Source organism: Acomys russatus, chromosome 25 (genome assembly GCF_903995435.1).
Source record: "Acomys russatus chromosome 25, mAcoRus1.1, whole genome shotgun sequence".
In the NCBI taxonomy this organism is placed as follows: Eukaryota; Metazoa; Chordata; class Mammalia; order Rodentia; family Muridae; genus Acomys; species Acomys russatus.
In genome coordinates this window covers 9,905,762-9,924,669 of record NC_067161.1, presented here as the reverse complement: position 1 = coordinate 9,924,669, position 18,908 = coordinate 9,905,762, and the positions used below count along the sequence as shown (strand labels likewise).

General features: G+C 50.3%; 1 protein-coding gene across 1 annotated transcript in view; it reads right to left on the bottom strand.

Annotated features, from left to right (window-relative positions):
* The window catches only part of Adcy9 (adenylate cyclase 9), a 131,878-nt gene extending 127,811 nt beyond the window's left edge, over nt 1-4,067 (bottom strand). The window contains exons 1-2 of the mRNA XM_051167580.1: nt 3,654-4,067; nt 1,734-3,469 (exon numbers count right to left, since the gene is read on the bottom strand). Of these exons, the coding sequence (XP_051023537.1) occupies nt 1,734-3,426 (1,693 nt within the window). The 5' untranslated portion in view covers nt 3,427-3,469; nt 3,654-4,067. The remainder of the gene's footprint in view (nt 1-1,733; nt 3,470-3,653) is intronic.
* Nucleotides 4,068-18,908: the final 14,841 nt, after the last annotated feature.

Here is an 18,908-nt window from a genome sequence, read left to right as displayed (position 1 = left end):
AATTGTGTAATTATGTGGCATTTGGGCACCACAAAACACAATACAGCTTTAATATAGCTTTTTAAAATCAATGTTAATTCTCTACATACTCCTAAAATAAATGTTCCCTCAATCCTGAAGATTTATAAGCCAGGCAGGGCAGTGGTGGTGCATGCCTTTAGTCCCAGCACTTGGGAGGCAGAGGCAAGTGGATCTCGGTGAGTTCAAGGCCAGCCTGGACTATAGAGTGAGTTCTAGGAATTCCAGGGCTAGACAGAGAAACTCTGTCTCAAAAAACCAGAGAGAGAGAGACAGAGATTTGGAGATTGAGGCTTATTTATATTAAAACACAGAAACTGTTTAAAATTGCAGAGAATGGGGCAAGAATTGTAGCAGATTACTAAGGATCCTTGTTGGGTCCCATTTTATAAACCCGTTTTCCAGACCTCAAAGACTTCTGTCCGAGATGAAAATAAGAAAATAAAGTAAGATGTAGCCCAGCAAAACTTCCAAGAAGAGTAAGGGCCTTAAGACTGAGGACAAGGAGCAAATGGGAGGGAGTAGGGGAGACATATGTACTCCAGGAGCTTGTAGGGTTCTGTATGCTGAGATCTGGGCTGGATGAACCAAGAGAGAAAGTAACAGAGCAGTGAATGAAAGCTGAAAGACGGAATGAAAACTTGAGAAAGAGAGGGGAGGGAGGGAGGGGGAGGGTGTGTGCGGGGGGGGGGGGGGGGGGGGGGAATAAGGGGGAGGGTGTGTGTGTAAGTGGGGGGAGGACTGACTGATCAGGCAAAAGGCAGTGTGCACTGACAGGCACATGTATGTCTATTCTGCAGGGTCCCACAGAACAGAATCAGCTTCTACCCCTATTTTGACCATAAGCAAAGCAAGGCCTGGAGAGGAAAGGGGGCTCGGGATTAACAGTTTTGTCAAAAGAGATAGGGAAACAACTACAAGGGGTTTAAAGGCAATTTCTCCAAACTCTAAAAAGTCCCAACTCTCAAAGGACTCCAGTACCCTCACACTCGTCACTGGGCTCCAGTACCCTCACACTCCTCACTGGGCTCCAGTACCCTCACATTCCTCACTGGGCTCCAGTACCCTCACACTCCTCACTGGGCTCCAGTACCCTCACACTCCTCACTGGGCTCCAGTACCCTCACACTCCTCACTGGGCTCCAGTACCCTCATACTCCTCACTGGGCTCCAGTACCCTCACACTCCTCACTGGGCCCTAGTACCCTCACACTCCTCACTGGGCCCTAGTACCCTCACACTCCTCACTGGGCTCCAGTACCCTCACACTCCTCACTGGGCCCTAGTACCCTCACACTCCTCACTGGGCCCTAGTACCCTCACACTCCTCACTGGGCTCCAGTACCCTCACACTCCTCACTGGGCTCTAGTACCCTAACACTCCTCACTGGGCCCTAGTACCCTCAGACTCACTGGGCTTCCCACCAGCTTCAGAGACATCAACAGCCGACTGGCAGGGTGTGGGTTTCCACATTCTCCTTCCTACTAAGGTCTCATCTAGGTCAGCACTGTCTCCATGTCCCTGTCTGCAGTGTGACTAGGTCTGTAACATCTGACTTGCCAGAAAAAAAAGGCACACTAATTCCCCACGGTCAGGGCTTCTGAGACAGCCAGCTGCCCCCAGACACTGGCTCTGGACAGAGGTTTTCAATTATTGTTATTACCATTAAATACAAAAAGGACGAGGGAGGGAGATGACAAGGAAACACACATACCTTTCAATTGGTCGGCGACCACACTCTGGCCAAGGCGTTCAGTAACTCGCCCATCTTCCATCTCATACCTGTCGTCTAGGTATTTTGCAGTGGCCTCGGATATGTGAACTTTGCCAGCCACTCCCAGCTGCTCCATGAGATTAGCCAAGTTCACATCATTGGACCACACATCGAATTTAAACCTCCTCATGCCCAGGATGCCACACAAGACAGTCCCCGTGTGAACCCCAACACGCATGTTCACCATCTCTTTCTTCTCCTGGCAGAACTGCTCAATGGCTTTTATCATGCCTAAGCCCATTTCAATGCAGCAGTAGGCATGGCCTGCCCGGGGCTCGGGACACCCCGCCACACAATAGTAACAGTCTCCCAGGGTGCTGATCTTCTCACACTTGGTCTCCTCACACAACCGGTCGAAGCGTCCAAACAGATCGTTGAGGAGACCTACCAAGGCATGGGCGGATTTGTTGGCACTCATCTTGGTGAAGCCCACAATGTCTGCAAATAAAATACTGACTTCTTCAATCTGCTGCATCTTAAAGGGCCGGAATGCTATGGGCGCTTTCTGTATGGAAGACTTCTTCTTCCGGTTCTTGGGACTGGAGGTGGCGTGCCTCTTGACAGAATTCTCGCTCTCCTCGTCCCCTTGTCTCATTAAGTCATCGGCGATGATTCTCGGCATCACGGAGTGAATCATCCTCTCTTTGAGGGCTTTTTCTACTTCCAGGTCTTTGCCGTGCATAATGGACTGCCCCACCTTGAGGAAGGTGCTCCTGGACCTCACCTGCGACATGACGAACAGATGGATCCCGATGGCATGGATGCACACGTGGAGCAGGGCTCTGCTCAGCAACTCCCAGTGCAGGGCCCCAGGTCCCGGAGACGGGAAGCAGTCTTCGTTTCGGAAATGATAGCCGAAGGTCTCAAAAAGGACAGAATAGGCCACCCCCAAAAACAAGCTCAGGTACAGAGGTAAGTGCATGACCGTGTAGAGCAAAAAGAGCACTTCGATGCACACGGAGAAGCTCCCCACTTGAGATAAGCAAGTGTCCGCCGCCTTGGCTGTGAGAGTACGATTGGAGCTGTCAACACGTCCTGACAGAGGTGTCCAAACCTGGAACTGGGTAGCCAGGGTCAGGGCGAAGACCAGCAGGGTGAGAGCCAGCGAGGTCCACGCATAATGCCGGGCGTACAGCTTGGTAAAAGTAAACAGGAAAAAGCCCACACACACCACCAGGAAGCACAGAGCCGGGACCACCATGACAATCACTTTGGTTCTCATGTGAACAGCGAAATAGATGCTCCAGAGGAGGCAAGCGAAGCCCACATAGAAGATTGCGTACCGGAAGCGGCGCTGGGTCTGCGGGAAGCAGCGCTCCAGGCAGGCCTCCTCCAGGTTCACGGAGTCAAATTTGGGGTCCCACCACCGGCTGGAGGCCCTTTCGAACAGCTGGGGCAGCTTCTTCTGCCTGCGCAGGCGACCCCCGCTGCCCATGCGCCGGGGAAGCCCCCCGGAGTCTCCCGAGCTGCTACAGCTGGAGGAGATGCTGTACTTGCAGTGCTTCGGGTGGGTGTTGGAGGACAGCTGCTTAGGGTTAATCTTGACCCTCACGCTGTTGCTGTCTCCGCTTGAGTCGCAGCTCACCTCGGTACTATGGTGATGCAGCAGCTGCTGGTGGGGTGAGGAAGCCATGTTGCTGAGCTCTTGGAACCTTTCCCGACCGGGTCAGGGGTACCTGCGGGCAAATCCAGCAGAATTAGAGCAGCCTTACTGTACCCACTCCCGGAGGGCCACGCGACCTGTGCTTGTCGCGAGTGCGAGCTCCGGCGAGCCACTTGGAAGGCACCATATGCTCACAAAAACTGTCCATAAAGGCGAATGAGAGCGCCAGGGCGAGCGAGAACCACTCGGGGCCGTACCTGGTGCTCCCGGGGTTCTCGTGCTGCGGCTGCGCTGAGTCTTGGATCCCGGGCGCGCTGCGCTGCGCTCCCCTCGGGCGCCGTCGCCCGCTGGTGGCCTTTAAGCGCTCCTCCAACTGCGGCTCCAGAGGGAAGTTCAGACCTTGAGCGCTCCGGGCACCAGGAGCGGCTTTCGCAAAAACAACTCGGCCGGAGCCGAGCGGCGCTTCATCCTGCCGCAGCAGCACCCGGTGCGTCAAAGCGCACGGGCCGACCTGCGGCTCCTGCCGCGTCCCGTCCCCGCGCTGCGGAGCACCAGCGGGCTACCCTGGCCCGCGCCTTCGCCCGCAAGCCTGCGGAGCCCGAGGGCCGCCCGTCGGAGCGGCCGGGCTAGCAGGGCCTGCTGCCCGCAGCCGAATGCGCCGCTCCCCCGCCTAGGGCCGAGCTCGGGGCACTGCGCGGGCCCCTCCGCAGACGGCGGTGCGGGGCTGCCGCAGAGCCCGACTCCCGCGACGCTCGCCGGTCCGCACGCCGCGCCCACGCCCCAGGGGCCCTGCCCGAGCTACAGATGCCGCTGCGGCTGCGCCCGCCGCCCGCCCTCCCGCAGCCGCTGCCTCATGTCGGAAGAGCAGCCGCCGCAGCCGCCGCCGCCGCCGCCGCCACCACCACCACCATCTCCGGCCCCCTCCCCCTCCCGCTCCCGCTGTCACTGACAGACGCGCGCCCGCGCCGCCCCTCTCCCCGCCGCAGCGCGCACGCGCGGCCCGCGCACGCCACCGCCGGGTCTGGGACACGCGCACAGGCAGCGCGCCGCCCCGCCTAGGAGCGCGCGCCGGGCTCGGGGCTGCAGCGGGGCGGGACCGGGCGGACGCGCTCTGGGCTCCGCCCTCCGCCCCGGGGCTGCTGGGCTCCTGGGCCGCCTGCTCTAGGCGCCAGGCCTCCGCCTCCCTCTGAGGCCTTGGCTGCCTCGGACTACTTGCCCCGCAGCTGGGGCCCCAGGTTGGCACAGGAAGCGTCAAAAAGCTCAGTTAATCTTTTGGGTTCATCGACGTTTTCAGCCACCGGCTTTGCCCAATTGTGAGCGCCCCTTCTGCCAGCAATGAACGCGCGTTCCCAGCAGTGCTAGGCCCCTCTGAACTTGCTGGGGGCGATGGAGATGATCAGTGGCAGCCAAGACCGCCTGTGGTCGCTTCTAAAGTGGAGCACCACTGAGAACCACCTTTTCCAACCCCTGGAGAAGTTTATCTTCCCAGCTCTGAAGCCCTCTCATCCTCCTCCTGAACAACTGTTTTTCCCAAGTCAGCTTCCCATGAACAAGTTCTACACTGGTCTGTGTAAACTCCGGCCCAAATAAACATGATCCTATAATCCCTGGTTGTGTCCCCTGCTCCCACACAGTAGAGTGCTTTTCTGCCAACCACTGGGGACTGACTCTTCCTTCCCTCCCACACTCCCCCAGGCTCGCCCCAGGAATTCACACTCAGTGTGGAACTCAGAAAGAGGAAAGTAAAGTATATTCTGTCTACACAACAGAATATTGTTTGACTATAAAGTTTAATGCGGTACACTTGTTACAACCGAGAGGACACAGGTCATGGATGTCAGCGGTTGTATGAAGACTGGATATTGACTCACTGGGTTTTCCTTTGGGGTGACGAAAACGTCTGGATCTAGTGAGAGCAGAACACCACGGATCCCGTCGTGTTTACGTGTTCTGAATGTACTAGTGCCTCTGAATTGCTTTAATGGTAGTTAAAATTGCATAAATGATCAATTTTATGTGCTGTATATTCCACCACAGATAGGAACTTTTTAAAGCAAACGTGTCATTGCTGATATATTCCAGCCCAAAGTGCAAAATCTCCACTTAATTATGAGAAAACATCTGAGGAAGGAACTTAAGCCGAGAAATACTCCACAACCAGATTCCCCAGGACCCTTCAACAATCGCCAGGGCCACAGAACACAGAGCCCAAGATATTGTCACAAACAAGGAATGGTCCTAAGGGGCGAAATAGACGAGGAAAAAGCAGTAAGAAGGCAGCTATGAGAGAATGTAGTTTATTCAATGGCCTTCTGCTGTCTGTGGCTTCCCTAGACATCAACATTAGGGGATGCTGAGTGTATGGCACAGGGGAACTCCCTGGTCTTTTCACAACTTCTTCTAATTCTAAAATTATTTCAGGAGCCAGGCGTGGTGGCGCACGCCTTTAATCCCAGCACTCGGGAGGCAGAGGCAGGCAGGCCAGCCTGGTCTACAAAGTGAGTCCAGGACAGTCAAGGCTACACAGAGAAACCCTGTCTCGAAAAAAACAAAAACAAAAAAACAAACAAACAAAAAAACAAAAAAAACAAAAAACAAAAAAATTATTTCAGAATAAAGATAAAGATAAAAATGGATGTTTACTGAGCAGCAACTATGCGCCTCACATAGTTTGGGGTTTGGGAAGCTGGGGTGCTCAGCAAAAGCTAGCAAGTAATAGCAGTCCACAGTGCCAGGGACCAAGAGACACTTTCCTGTGTCCTATTTGTTCTTGACCACACCCCCCCTAAGGAAGATATTATTGCCCCTAGTTTAGAGATAGGAAAGTAGAGACTAGAAAGTAACATGTCCAAAGTCCCACAAAGGGCAATAATAAGTTCATATTTAAAAGCCAGACCTCAGACTTGAGAAGCTATGGCACTCTTGAACCTCCCCGTGACCCAGCATCGGCCCTGCCTGGGTGAGAGGCCCTTAGAGACAGGTTTCGCCAATTCCACATTACTGCCCTCACTTCCTGCTCACCTTAAATAACGGAGAAGTTCGCCTGTCTGCACTTTTCCTTGCCTCCCACCAGCCATTTCAATCCACTCATCATTTCTGGCAACTTTGAGATTTCTAAATTTACCCTGCTAGGTTGCGGGATGGGGTGACGATCACTCCTTCTCCTTTATATGTGTTTTCTGGAAGCAGTAAGACTGCTTGCAATTCCTGGTGCTGAAACCTACAAGCCGCCCAAGATGTCTTGACCTCCAGGCTAGGGTGTGAACGTGGACAGGGGAGTCGGTACAAGCGCTGTAAGCTAAGCCCTTGGTACAGTGATGTGCTGATCTTGAATACGCCATGGAGGGGCGATTGGGTTATGAAGACAGGATCGACTCTGACTGAAAACAGACTGAATGTACCAGAGAGTTCTACAGAAGATATTAATCACACGATCAGAGTGCCAAAAGCCAGAGGGATCCACAGAAGGGTCTGTCTTCTCCACCTCCACGAAATACAAAGGCCTACATAGCCAGGACGTGGGACGGATGTAATGGCCTTCTCCAAAGACCCAATACCCAATGCTGCCAAATGCACAAGGCTTTCTCTCCATCTCAGAATGTTCATCCCAGCCCAGTATGAACTAGATTGTGTTTGCACAAACTCTACCAACACCCAGGGGAAGCCTGGCCTGACCCAGTCAGCCTCTAACCTCACGTTCCCCCATTTGCAAGTTTTCCTGCTAAGAGCTGTGGTATCAAGGCATCGGTCGGTAAAATGCTCACCAGGAGAGCATGAGGTCATGAGTGCAGATCCCCAGCACCCCCCATGAAAAGCGAGGGAGGGGACACATCTGTCATCCCAACTCCGGGGAGACAGAAGCAGGAGGATTCCTGGAGCTCGATAGGCAGCTAGTCTTGCCAAACTGGTGAGATGCAGGTTTAGTAAGAGACCCTGTGCCCAAAAATTAAAGCAGAGAGTGACTGAGAGAGACACTGATGTCATCATCTGGTCTCCCCAAACGTAGGTACATACACACACACACAGCCTTGAAAGTTCTGGCCACTGTCATTTCGACAGACCCTGAGATCTTAGCAGTGCCCACGTTATTTCAGTGGTCAGGAGGGCAACAATCTTGGAGAACCACCCCTCTGGAGATGAGATTCTCTTGCTCCCGTTGAGCCACGCCCAAGACTGGTGAGGGTGAGCTGGTAGGACTTTACCAAACCTTCCATCATTGGTTCCTGGTCATGAGTCTTGAGCAGCTGCCTTCACATTGACAGGGCCAGTCATTCCAAAGCAGTGATACAGACTGATTGAAGACTACCCTGTTTTTGTTTTGTTTTGGTTTTGGTTTTTTGCAGGTTCCCTCATAATCCAGGAGTATTCAAGCTAGCTATGGATATCCTCCAGCAAGTTTTCAGTGAATGAATACATGAAATAAGATGCATGTGAAGGAATCACTCTTGACATCCCCTTATTTTTATTTACTTGTTGTTATTATTACGAGGTTTTTAGATTTTTGCTTGTTTGTTTGCTTGCTTGTTTGCTTTTCAGACCAGGCTGGCCTTGAACTCCTCCCTCTGCGTCCCTGAGTACTGGGATGAAAGGCACCACCTGACTTTATTACTAGTTTTTGTTTGTTTGTTTGTTTGTTTTTTGTTTTTTGTTTTTGTTTTTGTTTTGAGACAAGATCCCTTGTAGCTTAGGCTGCCTTTGATGACATGTAATTTGCCATGTAATTGATGACACCTGATACCATCATCTGGCCTCCACACACATGTAGGTACACACAGGTATGTATAACACACACCCATCCACTCACCCACACAGCCTTGAGAGAAACCTTGAAGTTCTGGCCACTTCAATTCTTAAGCTCTGGCTTCCCAAGTGCTGGGAATGCCAGCCCGTGTCACCACACCTGGCCAGCCCGTGTTGCCACATCTGGGCTTGTCTGTCTTTAATAAGCAGGCTAAGTTATGCCTTGTATACTATCCCTGCGTTGACAGCTCTTCTCTACCTACACTCAAGGTTTTGCCCTGCACCCAAAGCTAAAATTCAGGATGGGTGTGTGTGTGATCTCCTCTGGTGGCTGCGTTTTGAAGAAGGAGCTGGTTGGTGGCTTCAGCAAGGTGAGCTTAGACGAAGATGGGAAAGTTTGAGTTAAACACAATGACCATCACTCAGATTTGTCACCTGGCCCAGCTCCCACTCTTTTTATCCCATCCCAAGGCTGGAGGTGACAAACTAGAAAATAAATACAACAAATGGTGGAACCTACCCAGGCGTGGTGGCGCACCCCTTTAAGCCCAGCACTCTGGAGGCAAAGGCAGGTGGATCACTGTGAGTTCGAGGCCAGCCTGGTCTACAAAGTGAGTCTAGGACAGCCAAGGCTGCACAGAGAAACCCTGTCTGGAAAACCCCCAAAAAAAGAAATGGTGGGGGCCGGGCGTGGTGGCGCACGCCTTTAATCCCAGCACTCGGGAGGCAGAGGCAGGCGGATCGCTGTGAGTTCGAGGCCAGCCTCGTCTACAAAGTGAGTCCAGGATGGCCAAGGCTACACAGAGAAACCCTGTCTCGAAAAACAAAAAAAAAAAAAAAAAAAGAAATGGTGGAAGCTCTGTTGTGTTTTGAACAGTACCCTGAAATTTTCATGTCCACAGGGAACCTCAGGATTTTACCAGGCTTGGAAATGGGGGGAGAGGGGCATAGGGGCATAGTGGGGTATGTGTGTGTGTGTGTGTCTGTGTGTGTGTCTGTGTGTGTGTCTGTGTGTGTGTGTGTGTGTGTGTGTGTCTGTGTGTGTGTGTGTGTGTGTGTGTGTGATGCTGTGCAGCCCAGATAGTCCTCAAACTTGCAGTCCTATCTACATCTTCTGAATGTTGCTATCACATGCCTCCTAGCCTGACTTAGACTTGGGGCCTTTGCCCATGTGAATAACGAAGATTAAGTTATCCTGGATCAAGGTCACCATCAATCCAACAGCTAATGTTCCTATAAGCAAAGTAGTAAACATGGGGCACAGGCCATGTGAGGATGGAAGCAGGGACAGAGTAACGCACTGTCAGAGGTAGGAGAAACAAGGGAAGAAGAGCGGTTCTCAGCCTGTGGGCTCCAAGTGCATGTGGTTGCATATCCTTTATGATTCATAACAGTAGCAAGATTACGGTTATAAAGTAACAACAAAATAATTTTATGGCTGGGCGTCACCACAACATGGAGAACTGTATTAGGGGGTCACAGTAGTAGGAAGGTTGAGAACCGCTGCTCTAGAACCTTCAGTAAAGAGTGTGTTGCCAGGTATCACTGTTCACACCTGCAATCCCAGCACTTGGGGGGGCTAAAGCTGGAGGATTACACACACACACACACACACACACACACACACACACACACACACACACACACACCATGGCCCCCACTGGCACTCTGATTTCAGAATCCTGGCCTCTAGAACTATAAGGGAATAAATTGTTCTTGTTCTAAGTAACCTAGATAGTGGACAATTTGTAATGGGGTGGGGGTGCCTCGAGAACCTAATGTAAGCCATTTCATGTCAAACCGTGAGAGCCTGAACTATAAAGAACTGTATGTGACCCCTCTAACCAGAGTGAGAAAACCAGAGGTAGGTGGTTGGTAATCTCCCCACACACTTCCCAGCAGAGCTGAGCAGACAGACCTTCAGCATCATAAGAGCACAAGGGCTTCTGGGTTCCCAAGGCTACCACAGGGTGCTGACCAGTTGGAGGCCGGACAAGGACGTTCTGCCCACTGTTGTTCAGAAAAGCTCTGAAGAGCCCTGAAACTCTGGTTGCACAACACTGTGTCCATTTTACAGGCAAAGAATTGGAGCTAAAATAAAATAAAATAAAATCCTTTGCCTGTGCTGCCAAGCTGCCAAGTATCTTGTGGCTCCCAGGATCGGTGTTGTGAGACTAGGTGCAAGGCTTACTTGACCCTTGGTCTGGAACCTGCTTTTTGCTCTCTGTAAATTCTCCCTGAGGTTGTAAAGTTTTACCAGCCCCTCTTGGGCATGTAGGGGGCAGGGGGCAGTGTCTGTTTTTATCTGTAGTGTCAGGTACTTGCTGGTTTCTTTCAGTCAGTCTTTACTTGGGAAACTTCTTAAACCGTGCTTTGATGATCCCTCCCTGTTGTCTTTTTCTGAATCTCTAGGATTACGCAGATTATCCTGCTTTAGAATGCTCCCACTCCCTTGTCAATATCTGCAGGTTCTCATCCTTGAATTAATCATATTTTCAAGAGGAAAAACCTCCCCCCCCCACCCCGCCCACTGCCACTCAGCTATAAAGGGCAAGTGGCAGTCTTAACCTTCAGCATCTAAACCTTTAGTTAGAAGGGCTCAGTCGGAAAAGCACCTGCCGTGCTAGCATGAAGAACTCCACTTCCAGCACCCACATGAACACCTGAGCCATGGCATGCACATGCCTGTAATCCCAGTCCTGAGAGGCAGAGACAAGAAGACCCCTGGAATGTGGCCAGTCAGCCTAGCCAAGTCAGTGAGCTTTAGTGACAGAACTTGCCTTAAAAATCCAAACTGGGGCCCGGGCATGGTAGCACATGTCTTTAATCCTAGCACTCGGGAGGCAGAGGCAGGCAGAGGCAGAGGATCGCTGTGAGTTTGAGGCCAATCTGGTCTACAAAGCGAGTCTAGGACGGCCAAGGCTAACACAGAGAAACCCTGTCTCAGATAAAAGAAAAAGAAAATCCAGTACTAAGAAGAGACTTGATACCCTATGAGCATATAAAGGGGGAGGAAGTCCCCTCAGGCACAGTCATAGGGGAGGGGAGTAAGGGGAAAATGTGAGGGAGGGAAGAATGGGAGGATACAAGGGATGGGATAACCATTGAGATGTAACAAAAATAAATTAATAAATTTTTTTAAAAATCCAGGTTGTAGGTCGGGATTGGTGGCACACGCCTTTAATCCCAGAACCCCGGAGGCAGAGGCATACAAATCACTGTGAGTTCAAGGCCAGCCTGGTCTACAAAGCGAGTCCAGGACAGCCAAGGCTACACAGAGAGACCCTGTCTTGAAAAACAAACAAACAAACAAAAATCCAGGTTGAAAAAAAAAAAAATCCAGGTGGAGAGTGGTACCGGAGGATACCCATCATTCATTTCTAACATGCATGCACACGAACACACACATATGTACAAGCACATAGGCATGCAAACCAACTCTCTGGGACCATTTCAGTCCTTATTTTACCCTCTTAAGACAGTCATTTACAGATGCTGCAGATGTTACTGTGATGAACCTGAATATTCTTGGTATGCACCATGGTATAAGCCTGAAGATTTGTTATTGAATGCAGATCCACACGTTCATCATGTTTGACGCTCTGACAGGACTCTTACACAAGCTTTGCCAGACGTGGTGGTGCATGCCTGTAATGTCAGCACCAGGCAGAGAGAGTAGGCAAACAGAACCCAGGTCAGCCTAGGCTATATAATAAGGCCTTGCCTCAAAAGAACGTAAGCCACAGCAACAAAAAGCCATAGACCGGGAGATGGCTCTGTGGGTGAGAGTGCTTGCTGTGCAAGCCTGAGGACCTGAGTTCAATCCCCAGCATATGCATAAAAGCAGGACATGGCTGTGCTCACCTGCAGCCTTAACACTGAAGAACGGAGACAGTCATATCCCAGCAAAACAGTAAGTTTTCAGTTCAGTCTCAAAAATAAAATGGAGAGCAACAGAGGAAGATGCCTGATACCTCCTCCAGTCTCTACATGCGAGTGCACCTGCACACATATATACACACATACCTTTTTTTTTTTTTTTTTCAAGACCGCTATTGCACCAATGTAGAGGAGGCTGCACCAGGTGAGACCAACCTTTCTGGTAAGAAGTGAGCAGCAGAGGCCTACATAAGACTCTGAGATAAAAGCCAGGCGTTGTGGCACATGCCTTTAATCCCAGCACTTGGTGGGCAGAGGCTGGTGGATCACTGTGAGTTCGAGGCCAGCCTGGTCTACAAAGTGAGCCCAGGACAGCCAGGGCTACACAGAGAAACCCTGTCTTGAAAAACCAAAAAAAAAAAAAAAAAAAAAAAAAAAGAAATAAAGAAAAGACTCCAAGATGTTTCCAAGCCATTTTCATGACTAGCTGAAATGTATTGTACCCACTTAATTGCTTTTAGGCTCTTGATGGCCATAGATTATAGTTTTCTGGGAACAGTCATGTCATTTGAGGCCACATCCTTAACCACCCAGCCACAGTGACAAGACAGGTAACCTGAGCGGAGCCAGTGGGTCTCCAGGCCGTCTGGGTTCGGCTCGGTCACAGCCATGGTTAGCCGGGGGTCTTCTCCAACCATCTACAGTGCTGCTGAAGGACACCTACCTCACTGGGAGTCTGCACTACCAACTCACACAGAAGTGTCATACCTATGGGCTTTACTTCTGCAGTCTGCAGTCTTCTGAAAATGCAGTGTATGGCAGGGAGGAGTTGAGCAGATGGCCGGAGGTGGGGACTGAACAGTTTCACAGCTGCTCCTGTGCCAGCTCTTCGTGATCATCCATGGATGGAGTGTAGTCCCAGACCACCCAGCACATCCATGCACAGAACCAACCAGTAAGCCAGACACAGAGGATCTGGGGGCTGCCTGCCGTCTTTCTTTCTTTGGACCCCCCCATCCTTGGCATAGGCCACTCACTTTCCATGTGAAGGGAGTTTAAAGCAACTACAACTGGAAAAAAAGAAGAAGAAGAAGAAAATGCAAGACACTATTAAAGACTGCAAGTTCAAGATTTATTCTGCTTTCTCCAAGGATGAAATCAAATCCTTCTGTGTCGCCCCACCTCTCTCCTCAGGGACTGTATACCTGACCCAAGTTCCTTTTGGTCCAGCCCAAAGACAGGTGAGAGATGAGTCAATTCCTTCCCATACCAAAAAGCTATTCAGAGCTTTCTGTTTAGCCCAGTCCAGGTACTAGGAGTTGCTAAGGACTCTCTGGTCACCCTGGTGCTCTTTGGGTATTAACTCTCCAATTAAAACCAAGAGCTCTGCTTTTAAGTTGTATCTGCCATACTTTAGAAACTACCAGCTTCTGTTTTGTTTCCATTAAAGAAGAAAGTCTTGGTCCTTGGAATGGTACCTGATACCTAGACTTTTTGTCAGGACCCCTAGTGCAGGTAAGTTTGCCACATTTAATTAAACAGATGTTGGACCTACGCACTATATGCAAAGCGATGTGCTGAGCTGGTAAACTAAAAATAAGCTTAAAAGATTCAACTGCTTCCCTGCAGACAACAGACTATGAGTCAGCTTTAAAGGAAGAGAAATTCTGACACTGCTACACTGACGGACCCTGAAAACCAAATTTTCCTAAGCAAGAGAAGTAGCAAGCTACTAAACTGGTACACTCCAGTCTTGTTTTGTTTTTGTTTTTGTTTTTAATATTTCAAAGATGCCTTTAAATACTCATCCGAAGGCCGCCAGTGGTGCCGCGCACCTTTAATCCTAGTACTCGGGAGGCAGAGACAGGTGGATCTTTGTGAGTTCGAGGCCAGCCTGTTCTACAGAGCAAGCTCCAGGACAGCCAAAGCTACACAGAGAAACCCTGTCTCAGCAAAAAATAAACAAATAAAAATAAATAAGTAAATAAATAAATACTCACCCGAACAATTGAGATGTAACATGAATAAAGTATATTAAAGATAAATAAGTAATTACTCATCTGAGTGTCACAGGGAGGCTCTGGGGTGAGAGTTTGTTACATTTGTGAAGCTATAGTGCCCTGAGAGACTGAACCAGGTACCCATATGACAAGGCCTGGGGATGCTCCTCTCTACCCCAGAACAAGGAAGTAGAATAGAAGCCCCCTCTGGAGTGTGCCAATGGTGTGCAAGAGCCAGGTATTCCTAGCAGGTAGGAACGAACGGAGAAGCAGCTCACCTTGTGGCTTCCTCAGCTGGCAGCTAGGGTAACATGGGGCCAGGCTCCCTTTCTAGGCATAAAGCTGACTGGGGCCCTGTGGGAAAGATGAAGCTTTGTCGCAGGTGGAAGCAGTCTTGGCGGGCTTTACCCTTGGGGCACCCCATGAATAGCTTGTGACAGACTGAGTGGAGCCATCCTGGGTCTGGAATTCAGGAAGCAGACCTGGGAACCCCACCTGGACTATTGTTTTTCTAATTGACCCTCAACGGGAGAAGGAGACCCATGTGACTCAGGCAGGTGGGGAGGAGAGAACAACAAGCTTAGCCTGGGCTGGAGCGTGTGTGGAGCTGCAGACCGGCTGGACCAGCACGCGAGCCATAGAGACACCTAAGGACCTGTCCCTTTAACCTTTTTTCCTTCTTGTGTAAACTAGTTGGGTTGTATAATAAAGTTTAATTATTAAGAAACAGAGCCAACAGGGCCCCTCCAGGAATGTGGCTATATAACAAATGAGGAGGATGTTGGTACCCTCAGTGAGAACCAATATGATGCTCCCTTCATTGTGGCATGCATCCATGGCTAACAGACAGACCACTGCAAGCAGCCAGCACAGCCCAGATCAGTGCTCCCTCATGATGGAGCTACCAGATTCTGTTTTGTTTCCGTTAAAGTAGAAAGTCTTGGTTCTTGGAATGGTACCTGATACCTAGACTTTTTGTCAGGACCCCCAGTGCAGGTAAGTTTGCCCCATTTAATTAAACAGATGTTGGCCCTACGCACTATATGCAAAGCGATAACGTCAGGAGTCTTCCTTGCAGTCAATGGTGGGAACCAGGCTCCCTGACACCACGAAGCTACCACCAATCTGAGGTCATCCCATCCTCATAGCACTGACTCTACTGAACCGGTGTCACACTCCAACAGGCACATTTATGAAAATCCTTGATCCACTGGAAGATGCCACTACCCATGACACCCATAGTGAAGGCTCCACCATGGTCACCCTCAGTTCACCACGGACAAGGCTCATGAAGTTACTCCTCCATGGTGCTTTATAAGAAGACACTTGAGCCGGGCACGGTGGCGCACGCCTCTAATCCCAGCACTTAGGAGGCAGAGGCAGGTGGATCACTGTGAGTGCGAGGCCAGCCTGGTCTACAAAAACAAGTCCAGGACATCCTGGACTGTTACACAAAGAAATCCTGTCTCAAAAAACCTAAAAAAAAAAATAAAATAAAATAAAGAAGGAAGAGGAGGAGGAGAAGAAGAGGAAGAAGAAGAAGAGGAAGAAGAGGAGGAAGAAGAAGAAGAAGAAGAAGAAGAAGAAGAAGAAGAAGAAGAAGAAGAAGAAGAAGAAGAAGAAGAAACTTGGTCACAGATAGGTATATCGGGAAGATGTGAAGACGCAGGGAGAAAAGGTGGCAGTTTGAAAACTGGTCTCGGAGTCTCAGGATCTAGGGTGACAAAAAAATAAGTTTCCCTCGGGTGAGCCACCTGGTCGGTGGTACTTTGTACTATGGCAACCCTAAGAAAGTACCTTTACAGAGAGAGTTTCTATTATTGTTGTAGTTTGTGCTTTTCCAGCTAAGAAGAAAAACCGCAGGCTCAGAGTATTCAGGTGAGAAACCACCACCTGCCTCCTGGAAGGTGAAGACTCCTCCATAGCCCGTGGCAGCTGGCCATGGGACAAGCCCTTCGAAAGGAGCCCAGCGGGTGGGAAGGAACAGGAGGGCAGCTGGACAGACTTGGAAGAGCATCTGAATAGAGACGGGCAAGAGCCCTGACAGGCGGGCTTAGGGCCAAGAAGAAAAGTGTGTTCCAGGTCGGGGTCGGGTATGCACTCAAAGAGGGACAGAGCATGACATGGAAACACCGCAGAGTGGCTGAGCATCACCTGAAAGGTGTGCTGTAAGCAGGTAAGGGCGTAGTTAGCGTCAAACTCAAAGGTCCAGGACAAAGTCATTCCAAATTCTGTCCCATTATGCCCCAAAAAACTATTTTAAATTTTCCATTTTCTCTAACCTTTCTTTTTTATGCCTCTCCCTACTTCACCCCTCACCTTAGACAGCTGCCGCCCCCCCCTTTATACCTCTGTAAACAAGAAGTTTGGGGAATGGAACCATCAAATTCTTGAGATTCATGGGAACGCCCCCCAGAAAACCTGTTGGGTCAAGCTTTCACTCACATGTCCAGCAAGAAGAGTTTGATCCCCCCCTCCGTGTCCTAGCAGCCTGGAACTGCCCCTGCTTTTTACCATAAAGCTGCTTAAGATGCGGGGGTGGTGACGTGAGGGGCGAGCGCATGTGTGCGTGCGCGCGCATGCGTGCGTGCGTCCCAAGCCTCTGAGCAGCCACAGGGCAGTGGCCTCAGCACATTCTCCTCCCTGAAAACATACTCTCCATCTCAACTGTAGCTCAGTGGTTCAGACTTCCACCACTCAGGCTATAGGAAGAGGTGGTATGGAGGTGGCCTGGCTCCTGGGCGTGGGTCTCTCCCTGTTGCTTTGTAGGAAGTCAGCTGGTGGTGACTACACATGAAGAATCCAGCTGCAAAACTGTGGCTGCGGGGCCTGGGGAAACGGCTCAGTGGCCAAGAGCAACGCTGTGCATCCAGAGGACTTGGGTCTGACTCCCAGCACCCACAGCACACAGATCACAGCTGTCTGTAAATCTAGCGCCAGCAGATCTGACATTTCTAGCCTCCATAGGCATCAGTAGCCATGTGCACATATACACATAATTTAAAATTATAAAGATAACGTTTTTAATTTTGTTTGTTTGTTTGTTTTTTTAAGACAGGGTTTCTCTGTGTAGCCCTGGCTGTCCTGGAACTCACTTTGTAGACCAGGCTGTTCTCCAACTGAGATACCTGCCTATCTCTACCTCCCAAGTGCTGGGATTAAAGGCATGTGCCAACATCGCTCAGCTTTTATTTTATTGATTGATTGATTTTGAGTTGTGGGCTGATAAATAGAGAATATGTGTTCACAGGCTCAATCACTCTACTTTAAATCCAAGTTTTATTTTCAGATTTATTTATTTCATGTGTATGGATGTTTGCCTGAGTGTGTGTGTGTGTGTGTGTGTGTGTGTGTGTGTGTGTGTGTGTGTGTACCACATGTGTCCCTGGTGCCTATGGAGGTCAGAAGAGGGCATCGGATCCCCTGGAATTGGTTGTGAGGCACCCCATAAGTACCAGGAATGAAGCCAGGTTCTCTGAAAGAGCAACAAGTCCTCAAAGCAACTTAGCCACGCCTAGTGCCAAATCTCTTCAGTAAGCACAATTCAAATCTAGGCAATACTGAAAATTTGAGATCTTCCTCTTGCCTCTTCCTCAACTTGTTTTACACAAAGGTGCTTTTAAAGGTTCCAGGGTCCAAATACAAAGACACTGATGATACCTGGGTGATGAGGGTGCCCACAGCTTGGACCAATGAACATGAAGAGGAATCTGGTGGGTGTGGCTTGCAAAACACTTGTATGTAGCCTCCTTCCTCCGGGCCTCAGGACAGATTTGTGATGGGAGGACAGGACACACCAGCCCCTGAAGTAAAGACAGGCATAGGCAGAGCTCTTAGGCAGGACTCCGGAGGGCCACAGCCTCGCTGTGGTATGCCCAGGCCCACAGCCCAGGTTTCCTAGCCCCATATGGTTCTCTGCTCTACCGTGAGAGCAGCAACCACCATTGATGGCCACCTATTTTGTGCCTGCCATCGTCCACCAATAATTCCCTTCAGTGCCCCGCCACTCTTCAAGGAGGTCAAGATTTGGCCAGCAAATCCCAGAAGAGTTCTTGAAGACCACCTCCCACTCCACCTGCATTCTGTTCACTTCTGCCTCTTCCAGGTTGAGTCCACTCTTTTTTTTTTTTTAATACCTGGTAAATACAAGTGCTAAGCAGCTAAGCAACATGCTGGCCTACACTGATTCACAGGGCAGGGCACGGCAGCCAGGCAGTGTTGAGCCCGGGCCTTGCTTCTCTAGACCCCAGGTATTTGATGAGGGATGCTGACACACACAGGTGGACAGCTTACAACAAACAACACGTTTTCACTAGTTGCTCTGGAGCCAGAAGTCTAAGGTCAAGGTGCTAGCAGTCTCCAGGGGGGAAAACTCTCCCTCCACAGTCTCGACAGAAGGACACTCCTTGCCCCTTCAGCCTCCAGGCCCTCTCAGCATATCTAACTTAGGACAGTCTGACTCTCACATCTGTTTGTACTTGGCCTCCCACACCTCACTTTCAAAAGGATACCTGTGGGCAGGTAGGACGTTGTGCGCCTTTAATCGTCGCATTCAAAAGGCAGAGAATCAGGAGGATCACTGGGTGTTCCGGCTCAGCCAGGGCTGCTGATCTGTCCCCCCAAAAATACCAATAACAGAAAAGAACTCTGTGCTCTAGGGTGTGGCTGAGTCAGCAGAGCGTTTAGCTATCACACACAAGTGCACAAGGCCCTGGGTTCAGGATCCAGGACAACAGAAAAGCAGGCCTGCTGTAGTCCTGTCACTGGAGAGGTGGGGGCAGGAAGGTCGAAAGCTGAGTCATCTTCATTTAGATTGTCATTAGTCCTTAGGGTTATTATATCCACAAACTTCTTTTCCAAGTAAGATCATACCCGCAGGTACTCAGAGCTGGG